Source organism: Arachis ipaensis, chromosome B8, assembly GCF_059453495.1.
Source record: "Arachis ipaensis isolate K30076 ecotype BB chromosome B8, ASM5945349v1, whole genome shotgun sequence".
NCBI classification, from domain to species: Eukaryota; Viridiplantae; Streptophyta; class Magnoliopsida; order Fabales; family Fabaceae; genus Arachis; species Arachis ipaensis.
This window is the reverse complement of record NC_142443.1, coordinates 139,164,342-139,183,351: the sequence shown is the minus strand read 5'-3', so window position 1 is coordinate 139,183,351 and position 19,010 is coordinate 139,164,342. Positions and strand designations below refer to the sequence as shown.

At 29.2% G+C, this 19,010-nt stretch overlaps 2 protein-coding genes across 3 annotated transcripts; one reads left to right on the top strand and one right to left on the bottom strand.

The window, feature by feature from the left end:
* Positions 1-6,747: 6,747 nt before the first annotated feature.
* LOC107611739 (uncharacterized) lies at positions 6,748-7,680 on the bottom strand. The gene has a single exon (XM_016313635.1). The coding sequence runs from the start codon at positions 7,678-7,680 to the stop codon at positions 6,748-6,750; it is 933 nt and encodes a 310-aa protein (XP_016169121.1).
* Positions 7,681-12,489: 4,809 nt separating this feature from the next.
* Positions 12,490-18,544, top strand: LOC148550060 (cyclin-dependent kinase E-1-like). 2 transcript variants are annotated; one of them, XM_088496742.1, is made up of 16 exons: positions 12,490-12,887; positions 13,377-13,487; positions 13,823-13,926; positions 14,014-14,056; positions 14,180-14,278; positions 14,681-14,750; positions 15,184-15,278; positions 15,395-15,428; positions 15,527-15,611; positions 15,770-15,847; positions 15,975-16,022; positions 16,650-16,682; positions 16,915-17,023; positions 17,305-17,526; positions 17,634-17,697; positions 17,954-18,544. In XM_088496742.1, the coding sequence occupies exons 1-15, from the start codon at positions 12,645-12,647 to the stop codon at positions 17,694-17,696; spliced, it is 1,437 nt and encodes a 478-aa protein (XP_088352868.1). In that variant the 5' UTR covers positions 12,490-12,644; the 3' UTR covers position 17,697; positions 17,954-18,544. The 2 variants fall into 2 exon arrangements, with proteins under 2 accessions (XP_088352868.1, XP_088352869.1); XM_088496743.1 differs by having other exon boundaries at positions 12,501-12,887; positions 17,311-17,526.
* The last annotated feature ends 466 nt before the right edge of the window (positions 18,545-19,010 follow it).

Below are 19,010 nucleotides of genomic sequence, written 5' to 3'. Positions count from 1 at the left end.
TGAAAGTATTAATTAGTTGGGGGTTGATTAACAAATAGGTAGAGTGGAATACACTTTAATTTTATCATAATTATTTGGGTGGAATGCAATACTATAATTAATTATCCTACATGTTCTTTGAACATATACAAAACTAAATGTTGATAATTGGCTAAATAACATTAATAATATAGTGATAAATGAGTTTATTCTATAAAATTACTCTTGCATTCAATCTTGTATAGCTTTATTTAGGGGTGAAGTATATTTTTTGTCTTTAATATTTACGATTTTTTTAAAATAATTTCAATATTTAATTTCATTCAATTTTGTCTCTAAAATTTTTCATAATTAACTTTTATACTTAACTTTTTTATTTGTGTTAAAATTATACTTAAAAGTTTTAATTTTGTCTCTAACATTTTACATGACATTAACATTTAGATAATTTTGACACAAACCAAAGTCATAAAAAGACAAAATTAAATGTAACTAAACATTAAAAGTATTTTTAAATAAAATCGTAAACATTAGAGATAAAAAGCATATTTATATTGTTATTTAGGGTAAAGTACTATTTTAGTCTCCAATAAGGCCAAATTCTAATTTGATCCCTAACGTTTCAAACGTCTTATTTCAGTCCAAAAAAATTTCAATCGGATTTATTATTGTCCTACCGTTAAATTTAACTTGAATAATTAATGAAAATTTTTTTACATTAGTGATCATTGATAGGTAAATTTTATTTACGTATTGAAATCAAACATATATTGACTCTTAAGTATGCTAATTGTTCATATTAAATTTAACTGCAGGACAACATTAAACATATTTAAAACTTTATATGACTGAAATAAAATATTTAAAATGTTAAGAATCAAATTAGAATATAACTCAAACGTTCGAGATTAAAATGATACTTTACTCTTTTATTCAATTAAACATACTAATAAGCATGATTAAGAATTAGGATGTAAATAAAGATACATATAAACATTATATAGGTTAATAGTCAAATTAGTTCATCAAAGATAAGACATTCTTTAAATTCATCCCTTAAAGATTTTTTTAATCAAATTGATTCTTTAAAGATTGCGAATTAATCATATTTGTCCTGCAGTCACTCCATTAACAATTTCCTTCAAAGATTGATATTATAAAACGTTAATTGATAACATATATAATACCTGATATGTCTAATTGGATATTGACCAAATATGTTTATGAAAATTTATTAATTTAGTCATTTTCCCCAATTATAAAAATTCTATTCTTAATATGACCTAGTGACTAAATTGATATATTTTTGTAAACATATTTAGTCAACGTCTAATTGAACATGTTATGCGTCATATATGCTATCAGTTAATATTTCATATCATCAATCGTTAAACGAAAATTATGAATGAAGTAACTAAAGAACAGATATAATTAATTCGTAATCTTTAAAAGATAAATTTGATTGAAAAAAATTTTAATAATAAATTTAAAGAATATATTATTTTTTAAGAATTAATTTGACTATTAACCCGACATTATATTGAAAGAGAAATTAAAGATAGGGACATGGACTGATCATGTGAGAAGCCCTTCTTCCTGTGTTTTTAGGTGTTAGTTTATATAGATGTGTTCATGAAGAATAATAAATTAAAGGTCAATTCATTCATGGACACTAAATGACCTAATTGCTAAACGATGAGGGAGGTCCACAAGTACTTGAACCACCATTATTATTATTATGAAAGGGGCTTGTGCCCTTTTTTTTCCATCTTTATGTTTGTGGGGGAGAATTGTCCTTAATTTAATGTTTGTTGTACAAAGTTTTGGAACTAGTTTGGCATGTAATAAATCAATAATAGTAATAATAATAATATCTGTCCATAAGGTGGATTAGGACATCATACTAATTTCAACCTTTACTTTATTCTCTCTGATTGGTCCACTAGAGATAGATTTAATTCATCAAAAGTTCACATTTCTCAAAATACCAAAATGTTGGTGTCATTTTCCCAAAAAACCTTCGGTAAATAGAAAATTTGGGGTTTAACAAATTAGTTAAATTTTAAATGAAATTAGTGTAAGTTTGATTTAATGTTACATTGTTGAATAATTTTTTTTTATTTATTTTTTAAATCATTTGGTATAATTTTTATAAGTCAAAGTTGACCACGGTGATATAAAAGCTTAATTTAAAATTTAAATACAAATTGTTAAAATATAGCCTTATTGATATTCAAATTTCATAAAATTTGATAAAATAATCTTTTATAATATGTTATTGTAATTCAACCGTTAAATAAAAAAAATTCTATAAATAAATATAAAATATATAACATTACTTAAATTAATAATATTAAAAAAATAATAATCTAAAATTATCTTATTTATTTTAGTATTTATAATTTTACGCACGTAATATATATTTACACACTTCTTACATTTAACATTTTTTATTTTTTCAATAATAATTAAAAAAAAAGTAAACTAAAGTAACTTTAAGTTATTATTGATTATTTTTTATTGTTTCCCAAATTTTTTTTACTTAAATTAACACCAAAATTATTTGATAGAGTTTAGTGTAATTATCCTTATAGAAATTGGTAAGATTAGTGTTAATTTTGCCCTTCAACCAACATGTGGATCCTCTGCTGCGGTCCCGGAGATAGGGAGTTGAAAATAGGAGGGCATGTGGAGGTTCCCTTTATTTATTTATTTATTTATTTTTTTATCATTATTTTTGAAGAGAAAAGAGAGGGGGGAGTGGGAGGTGAATTAACTGTACCACATGTAGAATTAATGTACCAAACAAAACCAAAATATCTGGGCTCATATTTTTAACTCTAGTATTTAGTTTTTCTTCATGTAAAAGTTTGCTTGCTTGTTAATTATTGTTAGCTTCTTATATACTTAGTTTGTTGTTAAGTAAAACTAAATAAATAGTTATAAATTTAAGATTTAATTATTCAGTAAATTTTTATAGTTTCATTAAATTTTTAGTGAGGTTTTTATATATATTTTTTAATTTGGTCTTTAGATTATTTTTAATTTTGTAATTAGATATTTTTTTATATTAAAAATATTAAAATTAATGAAATATTTCTCTAAAAAAATATGTAGTCAAAGATCTAATTAGATTTTAAATTATGAATATATTTAATTTGTGAAAAATATTCAATTAATTTTAATTTTTTTATATTAAAAAGAATCTAATTACAAAATTAAAAATAGTGTAAAAATTTAATTATTAAAAAAATATAAAAATTAAATTATAAATTTAGTAAAATTATAAAGATCAACACTGTAATTAAACCTAAATCTAATACTCTTATGATGTAAGAGTTCTTTTAGAAGGTTTGAAGTGAAACTTGTGTTTTTAATTTTGAATGGAACAACAATGATCAAATTTTATATATTTTTGTTTATAAAAATTCTAATACTTTATTACGAAATTGTTTATCTAAAAAATTGTTAGATATAAAAAATAGATAATTATATATATCTAACATTAACATTAGTGGTTTAATTGAAAAAAAAATTCTAAAAATTCATTGATCATCAAATGGAGTCATAACCAATTTTTAATTAGTCAATTGAATGGTTTAATTTAGTTCGCACAAGACGCAACTGCAATAAAATTTCAATTTGTTCTTTAATAGTTTATTTTGTTGGATTGCTAGCTAAATATAAATAAGTCAGTTGCATTGCATAATATTTATAATTTTCAACAATTTATTATTGTCATTTTTATTTTTAAGTTACCAAATTAAAATAATATCAATGTCAATGACAAAATAATTGTTCAAGAGTAAAGCTTGTTTGAACTTTAATTTGGAATTTTGTATTAATTAATAATTAACCGAGACAAGAAGGTTGGTTAATTAAGTTTGATTATGAGTACAAGACAAGAAAAGTGTTTAATATAAAGAAGGGTGTTGAATATAAAGAGAGTCTGAAACTCTTATTAATTACATTTATGGTTTAGTAGACTTAGATTATATATATTTTTATTTTAAATTATTCTTTTTTTTACATTAAAAAACGTGTGTGGGTATATTAATAGAGTTCGTTTTCAATCATATCAAAATACCATCCTTCACGCCAAAAATAAATAAATAAAAAGAGTTGCTATCATCCTTGATATAATTAATAACACACCTTGAAATAGAAGAAATCGATTTAATTATTTTTTCTAGATTGATGATCCTTTTTGCTTTGCCAAAAACATTGATCATTTATTTGTTGATGGTGATATGTTTCGGATTCCAAAGACAAATAAGGTTGTCTTGTGATGCATAATAATGATTAAGGAAGGTTGCTACCAAAATTAGTTGGATTTTTATCCCTAATATTAAATAACCTTTTAGAGAAGGTAACTAGAATAACAATGTGAAATATTTGAGAAATATTGTATGTATATAGTATTTTTGTGTAAATTTTTATTTTTTTATTAAATTAGAAGTGATTAATAAAAAAAAATAAAAAAATAAAAAAATATTTTTATACTACAAAAATAATATATATATAAGATCATGTAATCATTTCTTATATCTTTGTCAATTGTCATAAAAGGTGATTGAAAATGAAATACACCTAAAATATGAAGTTATTATATGTCTCGTTCAATATAGTAGAAATGTTCAATGTCCACCATGCCTTATAGAAGAGGAAAGAAGAAAACCCTATTTGGAGTTTGGAATTGTAATGTTTTTTGGAGGGTAGTGATATAACTATGTGGGTGTATACTTTATAAGTTATAACCCTTATATGCATCAAATATGTTATTAAATTACAACAGAAATAGATGAAAGGAAAATAATAATAATTTATCCTAAAATAAAAATATAATAAAATATAATACATGTGTCATATTTCAATTTTAAATTATACAAGATAAATATCGTAGTAATAACTCTAAAGACAACATAAATATGTGAAACAAATAATAGTGCTTTTTCGTTTTACAATGTCTATTGTTTTTGAGAAACCTTTTATTCAATACATTTTTTCATTCTTATATTTTGATGTAAAATTTATTAAGTATTTTTATCATTGTCCTCAATTAATTTTTATTTTTTTAATAATTGTTTAAATTATAAAATGATAGATATTGTTAACTGCAAGGAGCTTTTTCTTTTTTCTTTTGGTTTCCAAGACATCACTAAACACTAATCTTTCTTTTTTTTTTTTTTTTAAATTTGGCTTTGTTGCCAACTTCTTCTTAGATATATAAAATGGGTTTTTTTCATGATTAAGATCCAACAACGATTGGGCTCACTATTCATATTTGTCACTCATACATAGGCCCAACAATAAAATGGTTCTGATGTAACTTTTTTTTTTCTTCTTCTTAGATTTGTCCTAATTAGAAGGCCTAATATATTGCTGGAATACGCCGAGAGAAAATATTAGACAACCCTAATGATACAAATAGTCTCGTAATTAAGGTAGTGTTTGGTGGAGAGATAGAGATGGAAATAATGAAACTGAGAGACAGAGATGAAAGGACTGAGATTGAAATAAATCTCAGTATTTTGTTTGATGCAAAATAGGAGACAGAAATTGAAACAATAATGAAATTCTAATTTAATTTGCACAAATAGTAAAATTGGAATTAATTAATTGAAATGAGGGTATTTTAGATATAAATGTTATTTAAGTTTCAGTTTTATCTCTAAAAATTTTAGTCCCCTGTGTTCACACTTTTTAGAAATTTTGGAGATAGAGACAGAAATTTTAGTATCAGTATCTGAACCAATAAACATGATATAATGGAATCTATGGGTGTGCATGGATCGGGTGAAACCGGGTTTGATGTGACCCAGACCCAACCCGAAATATATATCGGGCCTATTTATTAGACCCGAACCCGACCCTAGACCCGATGAAACCTATACACTTTCGGGCCACGATTATACCGGGTGAAAACTGAGCCGTTAACATTACATTACCTTGATACCTTCTTATAAGATAGCATGTGAAAATATCCAAATTTCCAAGACTCCAACCATTATTTGACATGGTAAAATTCACTTAGAAAAAATATAACAAGAACCAACTCTTCTCTAAAATTAAAGCATAACCATAATCAATACTAATATTGTCTAATAACTCCAAATATTTAAATCAATACAAATAACACAATATTATGCATTAGTCTAAAATCTTATGCATTTTAAACATAAAACATTAACTTATAGTCTTATAATAACTAATAACACAAAATATTAAGGTTTACAATACTTAAATTTCACATAAAAATAGTCATCATCCATCACTAATAACACAAAATATTAATTGTGTATGATGACCGGGCCACCAGACTGACTTCGGGTGGTCCGAGCCATGGTCCAGACCCAACCCGAAATAATGACCGAGTCTATTTTTGAGACCCTTATCCGGCCCTAAACCCAGTAAAATCACACCAAAATAGCCCCTAAAATATTTGGGACCGAGTCGAATTTTCGGGACGACGGACTGGGCCATGGACACCCTTAATGGAATCAATAATGAACAAGTGTCTTAAATAAATTTAACAATATAATTGTCACTATTTTTCTTGTGAGTATACTTAAACCAAGAAAAAGCTGAAAATAGGATTATTTTTTGGTTTATAGCTTTTTTTTTTTACAAAATTCAAAAAATAAAAAACAGAAAATAGTAAAAAAAAAAAAATGCAAACTAACCGCAATTTAAAATTAACTGAATAATTAATTTAAAAAGAGATGGAATATCCCTATCCTTAATTCTCTTACTTCCAACTTTGAGCATTTAGATCCATTGTTCCACATCGGAGATTAAGGTCACCTCAGCCATCTTCTTCATCACCAAATCAGCCTTACCTCGAACTCTCGCTGATCCCCTCACAGAAAGATCCGCCACAGCCATGGCGAATTCCGGCAACAACATAACCTCGCTCACAAATCCTTCGCAATCGTCATCCAAGAGCCGAAGCAGAATATCAACCGCACCCTCTTTACTCAACATACTCCTTCCTTTCAAAACAAACAACATATCACTCACAATCTCCTTACTTTTCTTCAAACCATTCAACCCTTCCTCGAACCTCGCAAGAAGACCAAGAATCACAAGAGAAGTGGAAGCTAAGTCTTCGTCACTGGTTTCTTTCACAACACCAAGAAGCGCGGGAACTGCACCAGATCTAACCGCTACGGTGCAGTTTCCGTGGAACTGAACAAGCTCCGCTAACGAACTCAACAGGTGGTGGTGAAAATCACGTGGAGAGTCTTTAATGGCTTTCACCAGCAACTGAACCGTTCCGGCGACTCCGAACTTGGCCTTGTTCTTGTCATGCATGGCCAAGCTACATATCAAACTCGAGGCGAGTTTACATGAATCAGGAGGAGAAGATGATGATGACGACGTGATACGTGAGTTAAGATGATGAATTGTTTGCATGTCTGCGAGGGAGGGTTTGAGATTAGGGTTAAGAGAAAGGTTGAAGAGGGTTAACAAAGAGAGGGTTTGGATTATGGGAGAGGGAGAGTTTGTGAGTGTGGCTAGGGTTGTGATTGCACCATCAATTTGAGCTAGGAAGTTTCTATTTTTGGGATTTACTTTGGTGATGGAAGCTAGGGTTTGAAGAGCCTTTTCTTGAGCTTCAATGGAGTTTGATTGAGCTTCGGAGATACATTCAATGATAGTGTCATAAACTTGGGATGATGAAGATGATGTTACTGACATTTTTTTTTCTCTTCAAGGATTTTGATCTAAGCTAAGATGTGTTTGTGAGTTTCAATTGTGTTAGTGTTTTGAACTATTTAATTAGAAACGAAATAGTGCTTAGAAGAAAAAAAATAGGTTCTAATTTTATAATTCGAACGTATATAAATTTTTGATTAATTAAAAATATAAAAATAATATTTATTTTTTAAAATATGAGATATTTAAAGTTGAAGATTTATTTATCTTCAACTATGAAGCATGGACACTTCGCTAAATTGTTGTGTTTGCATGACACATTTTGAACACGACATTCATTGACATTCGTCCGACACACGTGTCTATTGTGTCTTAATAAAAAATAAAAATTTTTGGCTGGACACACTTGGACACACATAATTACCATTACATGTCAGCATGTTCTGCCTTATTTTTAACATATATTATTGAAATAAATTTAGAAATAATATATATTATTATTTATTAAAATAAAAAATATTTTAAATATTTTATAAAATTAAAATAAAATATTAAAAATAATTAAAAAATTAATTTATACATGACTATTTTTTTAAAAAATACTTCAAATTTTATATACATGTGTCCTTGTATCTTATAATAATTTAAAATTTATGTGTTGACATGTTCTGCGTCGTGTCGTCCATGCATAGATCTTTGAAATAAAAGATCAAAAAATTTATTTATTTTTTTTCAAATTAATATTATTGTATAATAGTCCCAATTATATAAATCAACAATTAGGCATAGTGTATTAGGGTGCAAATAAATACAAAAAGATCGGATACAAATGCTGATAGTTTCAAAGTTTTCATTAACATAGGAAAATGCTCCATTTTGAACTCAAGTGCCATGGCAAATATGAAAATCAAATGAACTAAGCATACTATTATTATATGTTAGAAAATATTATATATTTATTCTATTGATGTCTTCCTTGTAAGCAAGGATGTATAGACAAAAATCCTTTAATTATTAAAAGCATGAGCAGTGTTTTGTATATTTCTATTTTTTTTTATTATAAGAGTGTTATATGCATTAATGTTTTTTATAAGAGTAGTTTGTCCTGGTAGGTAGGGTGAATACTAAGAAATGGCTGAGTCGGTTCGAGATTATTAGCAAGGATGATACGAGTTGTGTTTTATGCATCAAGGATGTTGAGCAGGTCCATCACTTATTTTTTGGTTGTGAATTTGTTTGGCAGGTGTGGAGTACATGGGTATCTGTCTTTGGCCAGCTCTAGTCTTTTTCGAGGTTGATGAAGGATCATTTCCTAAGTTAAACAGAGGAGTCGCGTAGAAAAGAAGTTCGAAAGCAGCATTTGAAGTGTTTCTGTGCGATTATTTGGCACATTTGGATGGAGATGAATATGAGAATATTTCAGAATCAAACAAAAAGCGTAGAAGATATTATCCACATGACTATGCTCAGCTGCAACGAGTGGAGAGGTGCCCATTCCTAATATTGTTGATGGCTATGCTGGAAATGACATGCGAATCTCCTTTCTTTTGGTTGTTGATACTTTTTGGAGTTGCTTTTCTGTTTATATTGTTTGAGGCTGAATGCTCTACCTAGTAGTATGTTGAGCTCTTTAGTTTTCAAAAAAAAAAAATTATTGAATTAAAATTTAATTTCGATTTCTATATATTCACAACCTTCTCATAGACAAGCATGCTCAAGACTAGTCACTTAATTAAACCAACTTAAACATATAATTTATTCCACAAGTATTATATAATTGAGATAAAGACGATATAGCTCCTCCATAAAATTTCCAATTATATATATATATATATATATATATACTCATTTCTCTTATTGAATGTATTAGCATAGTGCTAAGTTACTGTACTTGCAGGCTCCAAAGTCATGTTTTGAATCACTCATATATTTTCAATGTTTTGGACGGAGTTTGGCTTAGATTTTATTTTTGGGCCAAAATATTATCCACCTTTGTATTTTTCTTCCGTGCGATATCTTAATTCGATAATTTAAAAATTAATTTGTCATAAATTTAAATTTTAATTAAAAATTTATTATTAATTAGTTATTATATACACAAAATAAAATTTAAATATTTAATATTTATTTAAATAAATTAATAAATTAATTACCAAACAAATTTAAATTGATTTATATAACTTTGTTTTTAATAATTTTTTTTGTTACTTCTACTTTTTACTTTTTGTTCTCTTCTTAATTTTTGTACCTATTAATAAACTATTAATATTGGCACACTCATTTGCTCTATAAGAGCCCTTATTATAACTCCACCAATAATAATTCCTCCATATAGCGTTGCCAACTTGCCATAACCCATAAGGATAGAAGATTAATTTTAGTTTGTTGAGATTTTAATACATTTATCTGTTTAAGGGTAAGAGATTTAGTAATTTATTGGCTAATAATAAATTTTTAAAAACAATTCAATTATACATTTAAGTATTTTTGACAATTAAATTTAATTAAGTTGGCTCAAATTAAAAAAAAAAAATTACTTTCATTTCAATAATGTAATTTCTTCATCTTCGTCTTCTCCTTTTATTTTTCCATTTTTTCCTTCTCCTCCTCTTTTTCCTCCTTCGTCTTCTCCTTTTATTTCTCCGTTTCTTCCTCCTCCTCCTCTTTCTCCTCCTCCTCCTTTCAAATTTGCATACATAAGTTCTTCTTTTTCTTCTTGAATTGAATTTGAATTTATATAAATGACAATGTTCAATTCATTTAGTATTATACAATAGTTTTGCTTTGATAATATTTTCGGTTTATTCTAGACGCAGATATTTCTGAATTCGAATTTATATAATGGACAAATGTTCGGTTCATTTGGTATTATACAATGATTTCGCTTTGATAATATTTTCGGTTTATTCTAGACGCAGGTGTTTCTGAATTCAAATTTATATAATGGAAAAATGTTGGGTTCATTTGGTCTTATACAATGGTTTTGCTTTAATAATATTTTTCGATTCATTTGTAGTCCAGGTATGTTGTCGATGAATAATTTATCCTAATGGTTGGAATGACTTTCAAGACAAATGAAATGAAATCTAATACAATTAAATAAAGTGATAATAAATAATGTCATTCCTTTTTACTAAAAAAAGACTCAATCATTAACAAAAACGTATCTCATTTCTGGATCAAAATGAATCTTAATTAAACTAAGAAATAAACCGAAATTACTTAAAGAATAAAAAAAATTGGTCAATACTTATCAACAGTATCAAGTGAACCTCAATTAACACACAAATAAACCAAAATAAATTAAGAAATAAACCAAAATTGTTTAATAATGTCAGTAGAAAAATAAACTAAGAAATGAACCGAAATTATTAATAAAGAAGAAGAAGAATAATCTGCATGTGCGAATTTGAAAGAAAAAGACAGAAGAGAAAAAGAAAAAGAAAAGAAAAAAAATCTGCCTGCGCGAATTTAAAAGAAAAAGAAGAAAGAGAAAGAGGAAAAGAAAAAAAAAAACAAAAAAAAAGAAGAAAGAGGAAAAGAAAACAAAAAAGAAAAAGAAGAAGAAAAAAATATAATTTAAAAAATTATTATAATAATTTAATTAAATTTAATTAATTATTTTATTTAAATATAAAATATTAATTTTATTATTTTAAAAAATTCTAATTCATAACGAATTAGGGCCTGTTTGGAAACTCTACAAGTAACTTTTTTTAACTTTTGACTTATGAAAAGTAGTAGTATTAATGTCGGGTGTAATTTTCAAAACCAAATTGCAACTTTCTAAGAAGCTATTTTGGAGCTTATAGAGAAGTTTAAAAAAATGACTTCTCTCATAATACTTCTACTTTTCATTACATTTCTTTAAAATAAGCACTTTTAGAGTTAAAAATCCAAACATAAAATAACTTATTTATAAGTTACTTTTAACAGAGTCATTTATTGTTTAAGTTATTTTATCAAAAGGAGCTTAATTAAGTTAGTTATCCAAACTGGCCTTAGTCTTCAACGAATTATAAGTGAAGATTTTGTGATTTAGCTGAACTCTAATTAAGTTCAACGTGGTGTTATTGTATTTCTTTTTGAAAAGAGAATTTCAACCCCTCGTACTTTCATCCATTTAATTAGTGTGGTTCTTAGATTATATATATAATTTGGTTTGTAACCCTAAAAACAATCCTATTTCTAAGTTTATTTCACACAATAATAATTGTTTATTCATCCCGTAAAATCTCATTTTTCAGTTAAAAATATTTCAAGAATGACTACATAAACATTTGAAAAATGTTCCACCGTTTTATGCATCCATGCATTTCAACTAGGGATAGGAACGTGTGGATATGAGTGAATTGACAAAATGTGTATATATGTATATTAAAAGGTTATGTTAGATGTATATTAAAATTAGCTACTAAAATCAATTATTAGTATAAAATATATGTTAAAATATAAATACACATTAAAAATAAATTAAACTATATATATATTTATACATAAATATATTAGTGGTTGATTTTAGTAGTTAATTTTAATGTACAAATAACATTTTCCTATATTAAATGACAAAATGTGTATATGTTTGATCAAAACTCTTAATTTATAATTTTACATTTTTTTATTTTTTATATATAACAATAATTACTGTAATTATATATTATATTTATTAATAAAATATTATTTTAAGCTTTAACATTTAAATTAAATTTTAATTTTATTTTTAATATTTAAAATATTTTATTTTTATTTCAAACGTTTTATTTTAATTTTTTTATTAAAATTAAAATTTTAGTCCTATTTGTATGTGTGTGTGAAAATGATTATTTTTATTATTATTATTATTATTGAATTAATAATGAAGGTCTAAGGAGAAGTTCGACAGAAAGCAGAAGCATGAGAATTGAGAAACGCAACATCCAAACACGGCCTTAAGCTGCTGCTTTCTGGCTCCCTTGTCCGAGCAAGCGACCGAGCACGTAGAGAGAGATCGGGGTGGAAACGCAGCCATGGGAGACGGAGGTTCCGGCAACCGCGGCGGCAACAGCAACAACAGCGGCGGCGGAAGCAACAAGCCGGAGTGGCTCCAGCAATACGATCTCATAGGGAAGATCGGAGAAGGCACGTACGGACTCGTGTTCTTGGCGCGCATAAAGTCCCAAACCAATCGCGGCAAATCCATTGCCATCAAGAAATTCAAGCAGTCCAAAGATGGCGACGGTGTTTCTCCCACCGCTATTCGCGAAATCATGGTACTCATTTTTCCCTCTCTTCTCTCCTTTTAATTTTTATCTTTGTTTCCAGCTGTAGAAGTTGAAATTCAAGTAGCTGAAAACTATTGTTCTTTTTTCTTTGAAATTTCGAATTTTTTGATGATGAATTGACGGTAATGGGGATGGTGATTAAGGTAATGCAGTTGTTAGAACGTGGAAATTGAATTGTTCACTCTATTTTCAAAGTCTTCAATACATTTTCTGCTTTGTTTCTAGCTAAAGGAAGTTGTGAAATTTTGAACCTCAAGTAGCTGAAATTGTTGAGTTTGGTTTTTCTTTTAGTTTCGAATTTTATTTTATTTTTATATTTCAGTTTCTTGATGACGTTGGATTGTTGGTGAAGTTAAATAGGTAATGCAGTTGTTGGGATGTGGAAATTGAATTGTATCTGTGTGTAGTTGTAATTTTTGGATCCCATGGGGTGCTTTGGGTTGATTTTTAGCAGCTTCAACTTGTTGATTGGTGCAGCTGCTGAGGGAGATAACCCACGAGAATGTTGTGAAGCTTGTAAATGTACACATCAATCACGCGGACATGTCTCTGTATCTTGCTTTTGATTACGCCGAGCACGACCTCTATGTGAGTTTTATTCTAGAACATGCCCTTGTGGTGCTTACTTGAGTTGAAATAGTCATTTTCAGATGTAAACTATTGATGTTTTCTCCATGAAAAAGTGTGTAGTTTATATTCACGCTCGGTGAAATAAGCTTTTGCTATTGTAGATTCATTGTGTGATATGTGTTATACACATATTTTAGGCCTTTTCACTGAATTTCACTCTGTTGAGAAAAAAAAAAAGGAGGTTTTGTTTTGGCAAAATCTTGTTAATTTTGTATGGGAAGAAACGTGTACATGTATCAAGGAATTGATTGTTCTAGTTAGCTGAGTGTAAAAATTGCAATCTTGAATGGCAGGAAATAATTAGACATCATAGGGACAAAGTCAACCATTCCATTAATCAGTACACTGTTAAATCATTACTCTGGCAGTTGCTCAATGGACTAAACTATCTGCACAGGTGAGTATCTTTTTGTAAATTTGACGAGGGCTCCTTTTCTTTCCTTCTTTATATGTTGACCTATTATATTATATATATCTCTTGCAGTAATTGGATAATACATCGAGATTTAAAGCCCTCAAATATACTGGTATGACTTGCCTACCTTATCATTGTATATCATTTTGGCTCCTTTGTGCAGACATTTGGGTTCAAATTTACTTTGTCAACCTTTGATTAGTAAACTAGTGTCTTTTATGAACTTTTCATAAAGGTTATGGGTGAAGGGGAGGAGCATGGAGTTGTTAAAATTGCTGACTTTGGACTTGCAAGGATATATCAATCCCCTTTGAAGCCATTATCTGAAAATGGGGTACGACCACCCTTTTCCTTCTCATGCACTTGTATTCTTCTATCTATTGTCTGTGCATTCGAGAAATTTCTGCGTATTCTTCACGTACTTATGGCTTTCTTAGGATTGAAGTAGCCAAAATATTGGCAATCATATAATATAGACAGAAGTACTATGTTAAAGGCTTGTGTTATTTCAGTCACAGCATTCTTCTTTAAGCTGAATGATGGTATTGTAAATGATTTTCAGATTCACTTCTTGAACTGTCTACCTTTCCCCACATGCATTGGGTTCCAATTCCTGAATTGGCCTTTTTATTCTTTAACCATCTGTTAACTGTGAACGTGTACCTCATGTTTAGCTCTCTATACATTTGATTGATTAGATTCTTGATATCTGAAATTATGAAACATTACCACACAGGTTGTTGTAACCATTTGGTACCGTGCTCCTGAGTTGCTTCTTGGAGCAAAACATTATACTAGTGCTGTTGGTATCCTTTTATTTTACTTCTTTTTTATGCATAAGTTAATCATGTGTATGTATATGTTTCTATATTCTGTGCTTTTGTAATATTTTATATTCAAGTGACTGTACATTTGTCCTCATGTATCTATTACTGACTTCAGGCTTATACTTTCTTTACAGCTTAATTCTTATGGTATTTCTCATTAATATTAATTTTGTTACATTCTTGGTACTTTTTGCTATCCCTATTTTGACTTGAGGTTGTTGCTTGAATAAGTATTGGTTTTTATTGAATCTTAGTTGTTAAAGTATGGGTCTAGGGTCTACAAGAATGGTTGACATGTCATAAATAAGTTATTTGAAAATTTTCCATCTGGAATGCTGTGGAATATACATAATCCAAGGATATGCTTATGTTCCAAAATTGGTCTAGTCATTGTTCCTTAATGGACATTTAGATATGTGGGCTGTGGGATGCATTTTTGCTGAGTTGTTGACCTTGAAGCCACTATTTCAAGGTGTAGAAGTCAAAGCTACCCCAAATCCCTTTCAGGTACTAAATGCTGAGCCTATGACTTACAGCTGTGTCAACGAAGTAGTTTCTATATTAGTATTGCCTTGTATTTTCAGATTATAAGTAATCCTTATTGGCTTATTCCACTTGTGCAGCTCGATCAACTTGACAAGATATTCAAGGTTTTAGGTAATTTAACTGCTTACATTTTTCTTAATCTCTACTGGGGGATGTTCTTTCTCTTAAATATTCCAGACCTACATCAGTCGACATTGTTACTGTGCCAGGCCATCCCACATTAGAAAAGTGGCCTTCCTTAGCAAATCTCCCCCATTGGCAACAAGATGTTCAACATATACAAGGGCATAAATAGTAAGAACATTATTTAGTGAGTTTATGCAAATATGTGCAGAATAGACCCATAGTGTACAAGTACTTTGTTGTTGTGTCTGTTCTTTGTATGCTCTTACTTGAAAACTAATAATTTGTCTCATGAAATTAATGGATTTGTTCTTCATTTTTGCTCACAGTGATAACAACAGTCTCTATAATGTTGTTCACCTATCTCCAAAAAGTCCTGCATTTGACCTTTTGTCAAAGATGCTTGAGTGAGTTTTCCTTTAAAGCTTTTAAGAAATTTTTTACTATGCCTACACTAATATATTCTGAACTTATTTTTCCTTATTTTTCCTCTGCTCTTGCTTAACAATAATATGCTTGTGTTTTTATGTACAGATATGATCCTCGAAAGCGTATTACAGCAGCACAAGCTTTGGAACATGAGTAAGACTTCTTTTATTCTTGCACAAATTCTACATACCTTACAAGATTTAACGTTCTGTTGGTCATTGGTGGTTGTTCTGTAGAAATTCCTTACAACATTCCACATTCTTTTATAGTTTCCTGCATCTTTTTCCCCTCATGCTTTGACCTACTTATGCAGCTATGCAAGTATAATTAAATGATGTAGTTGCCATATTCTTCTTGAAATCAATAGATTTTTATTAGAACTTGTAATAATGATTGAAGATGAGCAAGTAGATTGTCGTAGTCATCCACAAAACTAGTCCAGAAGCTTCCCCTAAACTAATATAGTGCTGGAGTTTGATATTGATACAAATTTTCTATATCAATTTGTGACTCCAATGGGGGTAGAGAAAAAATAATATACTAGTTGCTTTGTTGCGTTTGATGCAAATGTTGTTTATTTATATTAGGGAACATTGCATTGCTACTTTGGTGGAAATAAACCTTGTTATAAGTCACTGTTCAATTGGTTTTGATATTTTGCAAGATTACATGCATGATTTGTTCTCCATGTCCACAATATTGATCATATAGTTAGTTGTTACTTGTTTCTTTTCTCGCTCATAAATTATCTTTTGAGCATCCTTACCCTTTGTTTGCCAGGTATTTCAAAATTGAACCACAGCCTGGGCGGAAGTAAGGCTTTTTTCCTCATTCCTTCCTCTTTTGATATTCTAGTTTGGTCTTTTCCCTTTGTTTTCATTGGATAAAACCTTCTACTTCTGTTGGTTACTTTTACATTACTTATTTTGGTAGATATTTAAACAAACAAATGTTCACCTAGTCTTTCTCATGCTCTTTTTTTTTTGGAGTAAAGTATTCCATCAATGTATGTTTTAATTAACTAACCATCTTTGTGTATGTTCAGTGCCCTTGTACCCTGCCAACCGGGAGAGACATTTGTGAATTATCCCACTCGTCCAGTGGACACAACAACCGATTTTGAAGGGACAACCAATATGCAACCTCCACAGCCGGTATGCTTTGATATTTGGGAATTCTGTTGAAAGTATAATATTCTAAACCAAAATTGTGCAAGCAGAATTTGTTGGTGACCCATCTTGATCTTGTAAAGTCCTGTTATGATTCAAAATTTTCAATAAGTAGGGAATATTCATTAAAATGCGTCCTTGCCAAATATTAAGTTGTCAACTTTGTTCTTGATAAGTGTAATCAATGATTTTGTATTATATATTCACTCATGTATAGGTAATCTTAACTCCATGATTTTGAATGTGATGTGTGTACTTCTTATTAGAGTCAGGTTACATCGGGAGCTGCAGTTTCTGGCAGTATGCCTGGTGGTCATGTGTCAAATAGATCTGTTCCTCGACCAATGAATGTTGTTGGGATGCAAAGAATGCCTCATCAGGCAATGCAAGCTTATAATCTTACATCTCAGGCAGGGATGGGTGGTGGAATGAACCCTGGTGGCATGCCGATGCAACGAGGTGTACCACAGCCGCATCAGCAACAGCAGGTTACATGTTTATTGGAATCTCTCTCTCTATCCTGTGGTTTTTTTTGGGGGGGATGTTGGGTAGATATGATACTCTGATTATGATACTCTGATTTCTGTGTGAGCAGTTGAGGAGAAGAGACCAAATGGGGATGCCAGGATACCCTCAACAAAAGTCAAGACGTATATAAGGTAAATGCTTTCAACGGAAGTGGTGTCTATCAAAGAGACAACGTTGGCATATCGTAAAACCGGGCGAATTCTTTGATGTGGGCAATCGGGGGATCAAATTAAACATCCATTCTTATTCTTTTGTTATGGTATTAAAATTCTTGTAATGTTTGAGACACCGTAAAATCGAGCCAATTCTTAATCGCCTTTTTACCTTCCTTTTCTGTAACATGCCTAACATCAAATTGTGATTCCACTCGCTATGGTTTCCTTACAGCATCCTTGGACCTGTTGGCATAGCCAAGAAGACTCCTATATTCGCAATAAGCCGATCTCCTGCTTCTTGTGGTTAGCCTGTGCTGGTAGAGATCAAGTGAAATAGATTCAGAGGGTTGTCAATACCAGAGGAACTTCAAACTTGAGCTCAATCAGGACAATTTATGAACCCAAACTTCAGATGATTTGCTTTCATGCTTGTGGAAGTTTGCTGCAACAGCGAGCACAAGAATCTGGATGCTAGAACACTAAATCATTCTGTTGGAGCCCCTGCGAGGGAAATAAAAAAGGGAAATGATTTATCAAGGAGGCACATGTATGTTACACGTATAAGTTGTATATGTAGAATTTTTTTGCATTTACGAGCTTTTAGGCAAGATCAAAGTTAGACTTATAAGGTTTCCACCAACTGACCAACCTTATATTTTGTATCCATGCTGTATAATGTGGATGTAGTAGTGTAGATTATTGCATCAATTGAAAATACTACTGTTTTTTTTTTTTGTTCAATATTTTAAACTTATGAATTTGTTGTTTTTATTTAAGAAATCATCTTTCGTTCTAAAAACGCAAGTTGACTTTGGGCGACTCATGTGGGCACTCCATTTTACGGGTTTTTTTTTTTTTCATAAATTCATAATACTTATTTTATATTCTATAATGTATTTTATACTTTTATATGAACGATTGATTTGGTAGCTGAATTTTTATGTTTTATATATATGTAATTTTACATATGTACATACCAAATTTCCTAAAACAGAATAATTATATGGACCATAAATTTATTTATGAAATATGTTATGTATAATTATATAAATAATTATTATACGTTGAAAATCTACCTTCAATCATTAATTAATGAAAAGATAAATTTGGAAATAAATCAATTTTACTAATATTTTTGAAGAAATTTCCATAAAGTTTTTTTAATCAACAATCTCCGTGCATATCTAGTAATTAAATCAAGGATATTTTTTATTTTTATTAAGTACTCATTTATAAATTTTAAAATAAAATTTAAATGAAAACACTAGTAAAAAATAAATAAATAATTT

Bases quoted from the DNA above. Each gene is read 5' to 3' on its own strand.
- LOC107611739 (XM_016313635.1), bottom strand. From the start codon at position 7,680: ATGTCAGTAACATCATCTTCATCATCCCAAGTTTATGACACTATCATT.
- LOC148550060 (XM_088496742.1), top strand. From the start codon at position 12,645: ATGGGAGACGGAGGTTCCGGCAACCGCGGCGGCAACAGCAACAACAGC. The intron at 13,488-13,822 runs GTGAGTTTTATT...CTTGAATGGCAG, and splicing joins ACGCCGAGCACGACCTCTAT to GAAATAATTAGACATCATAG. The intron at 15,279-15,394 runs GTACTAAATGCT...CCACTTGTGCAG, and splicing joins CTACCCCAAATCCCTTTCAG to CTCGATCAACTTGACAAGAT.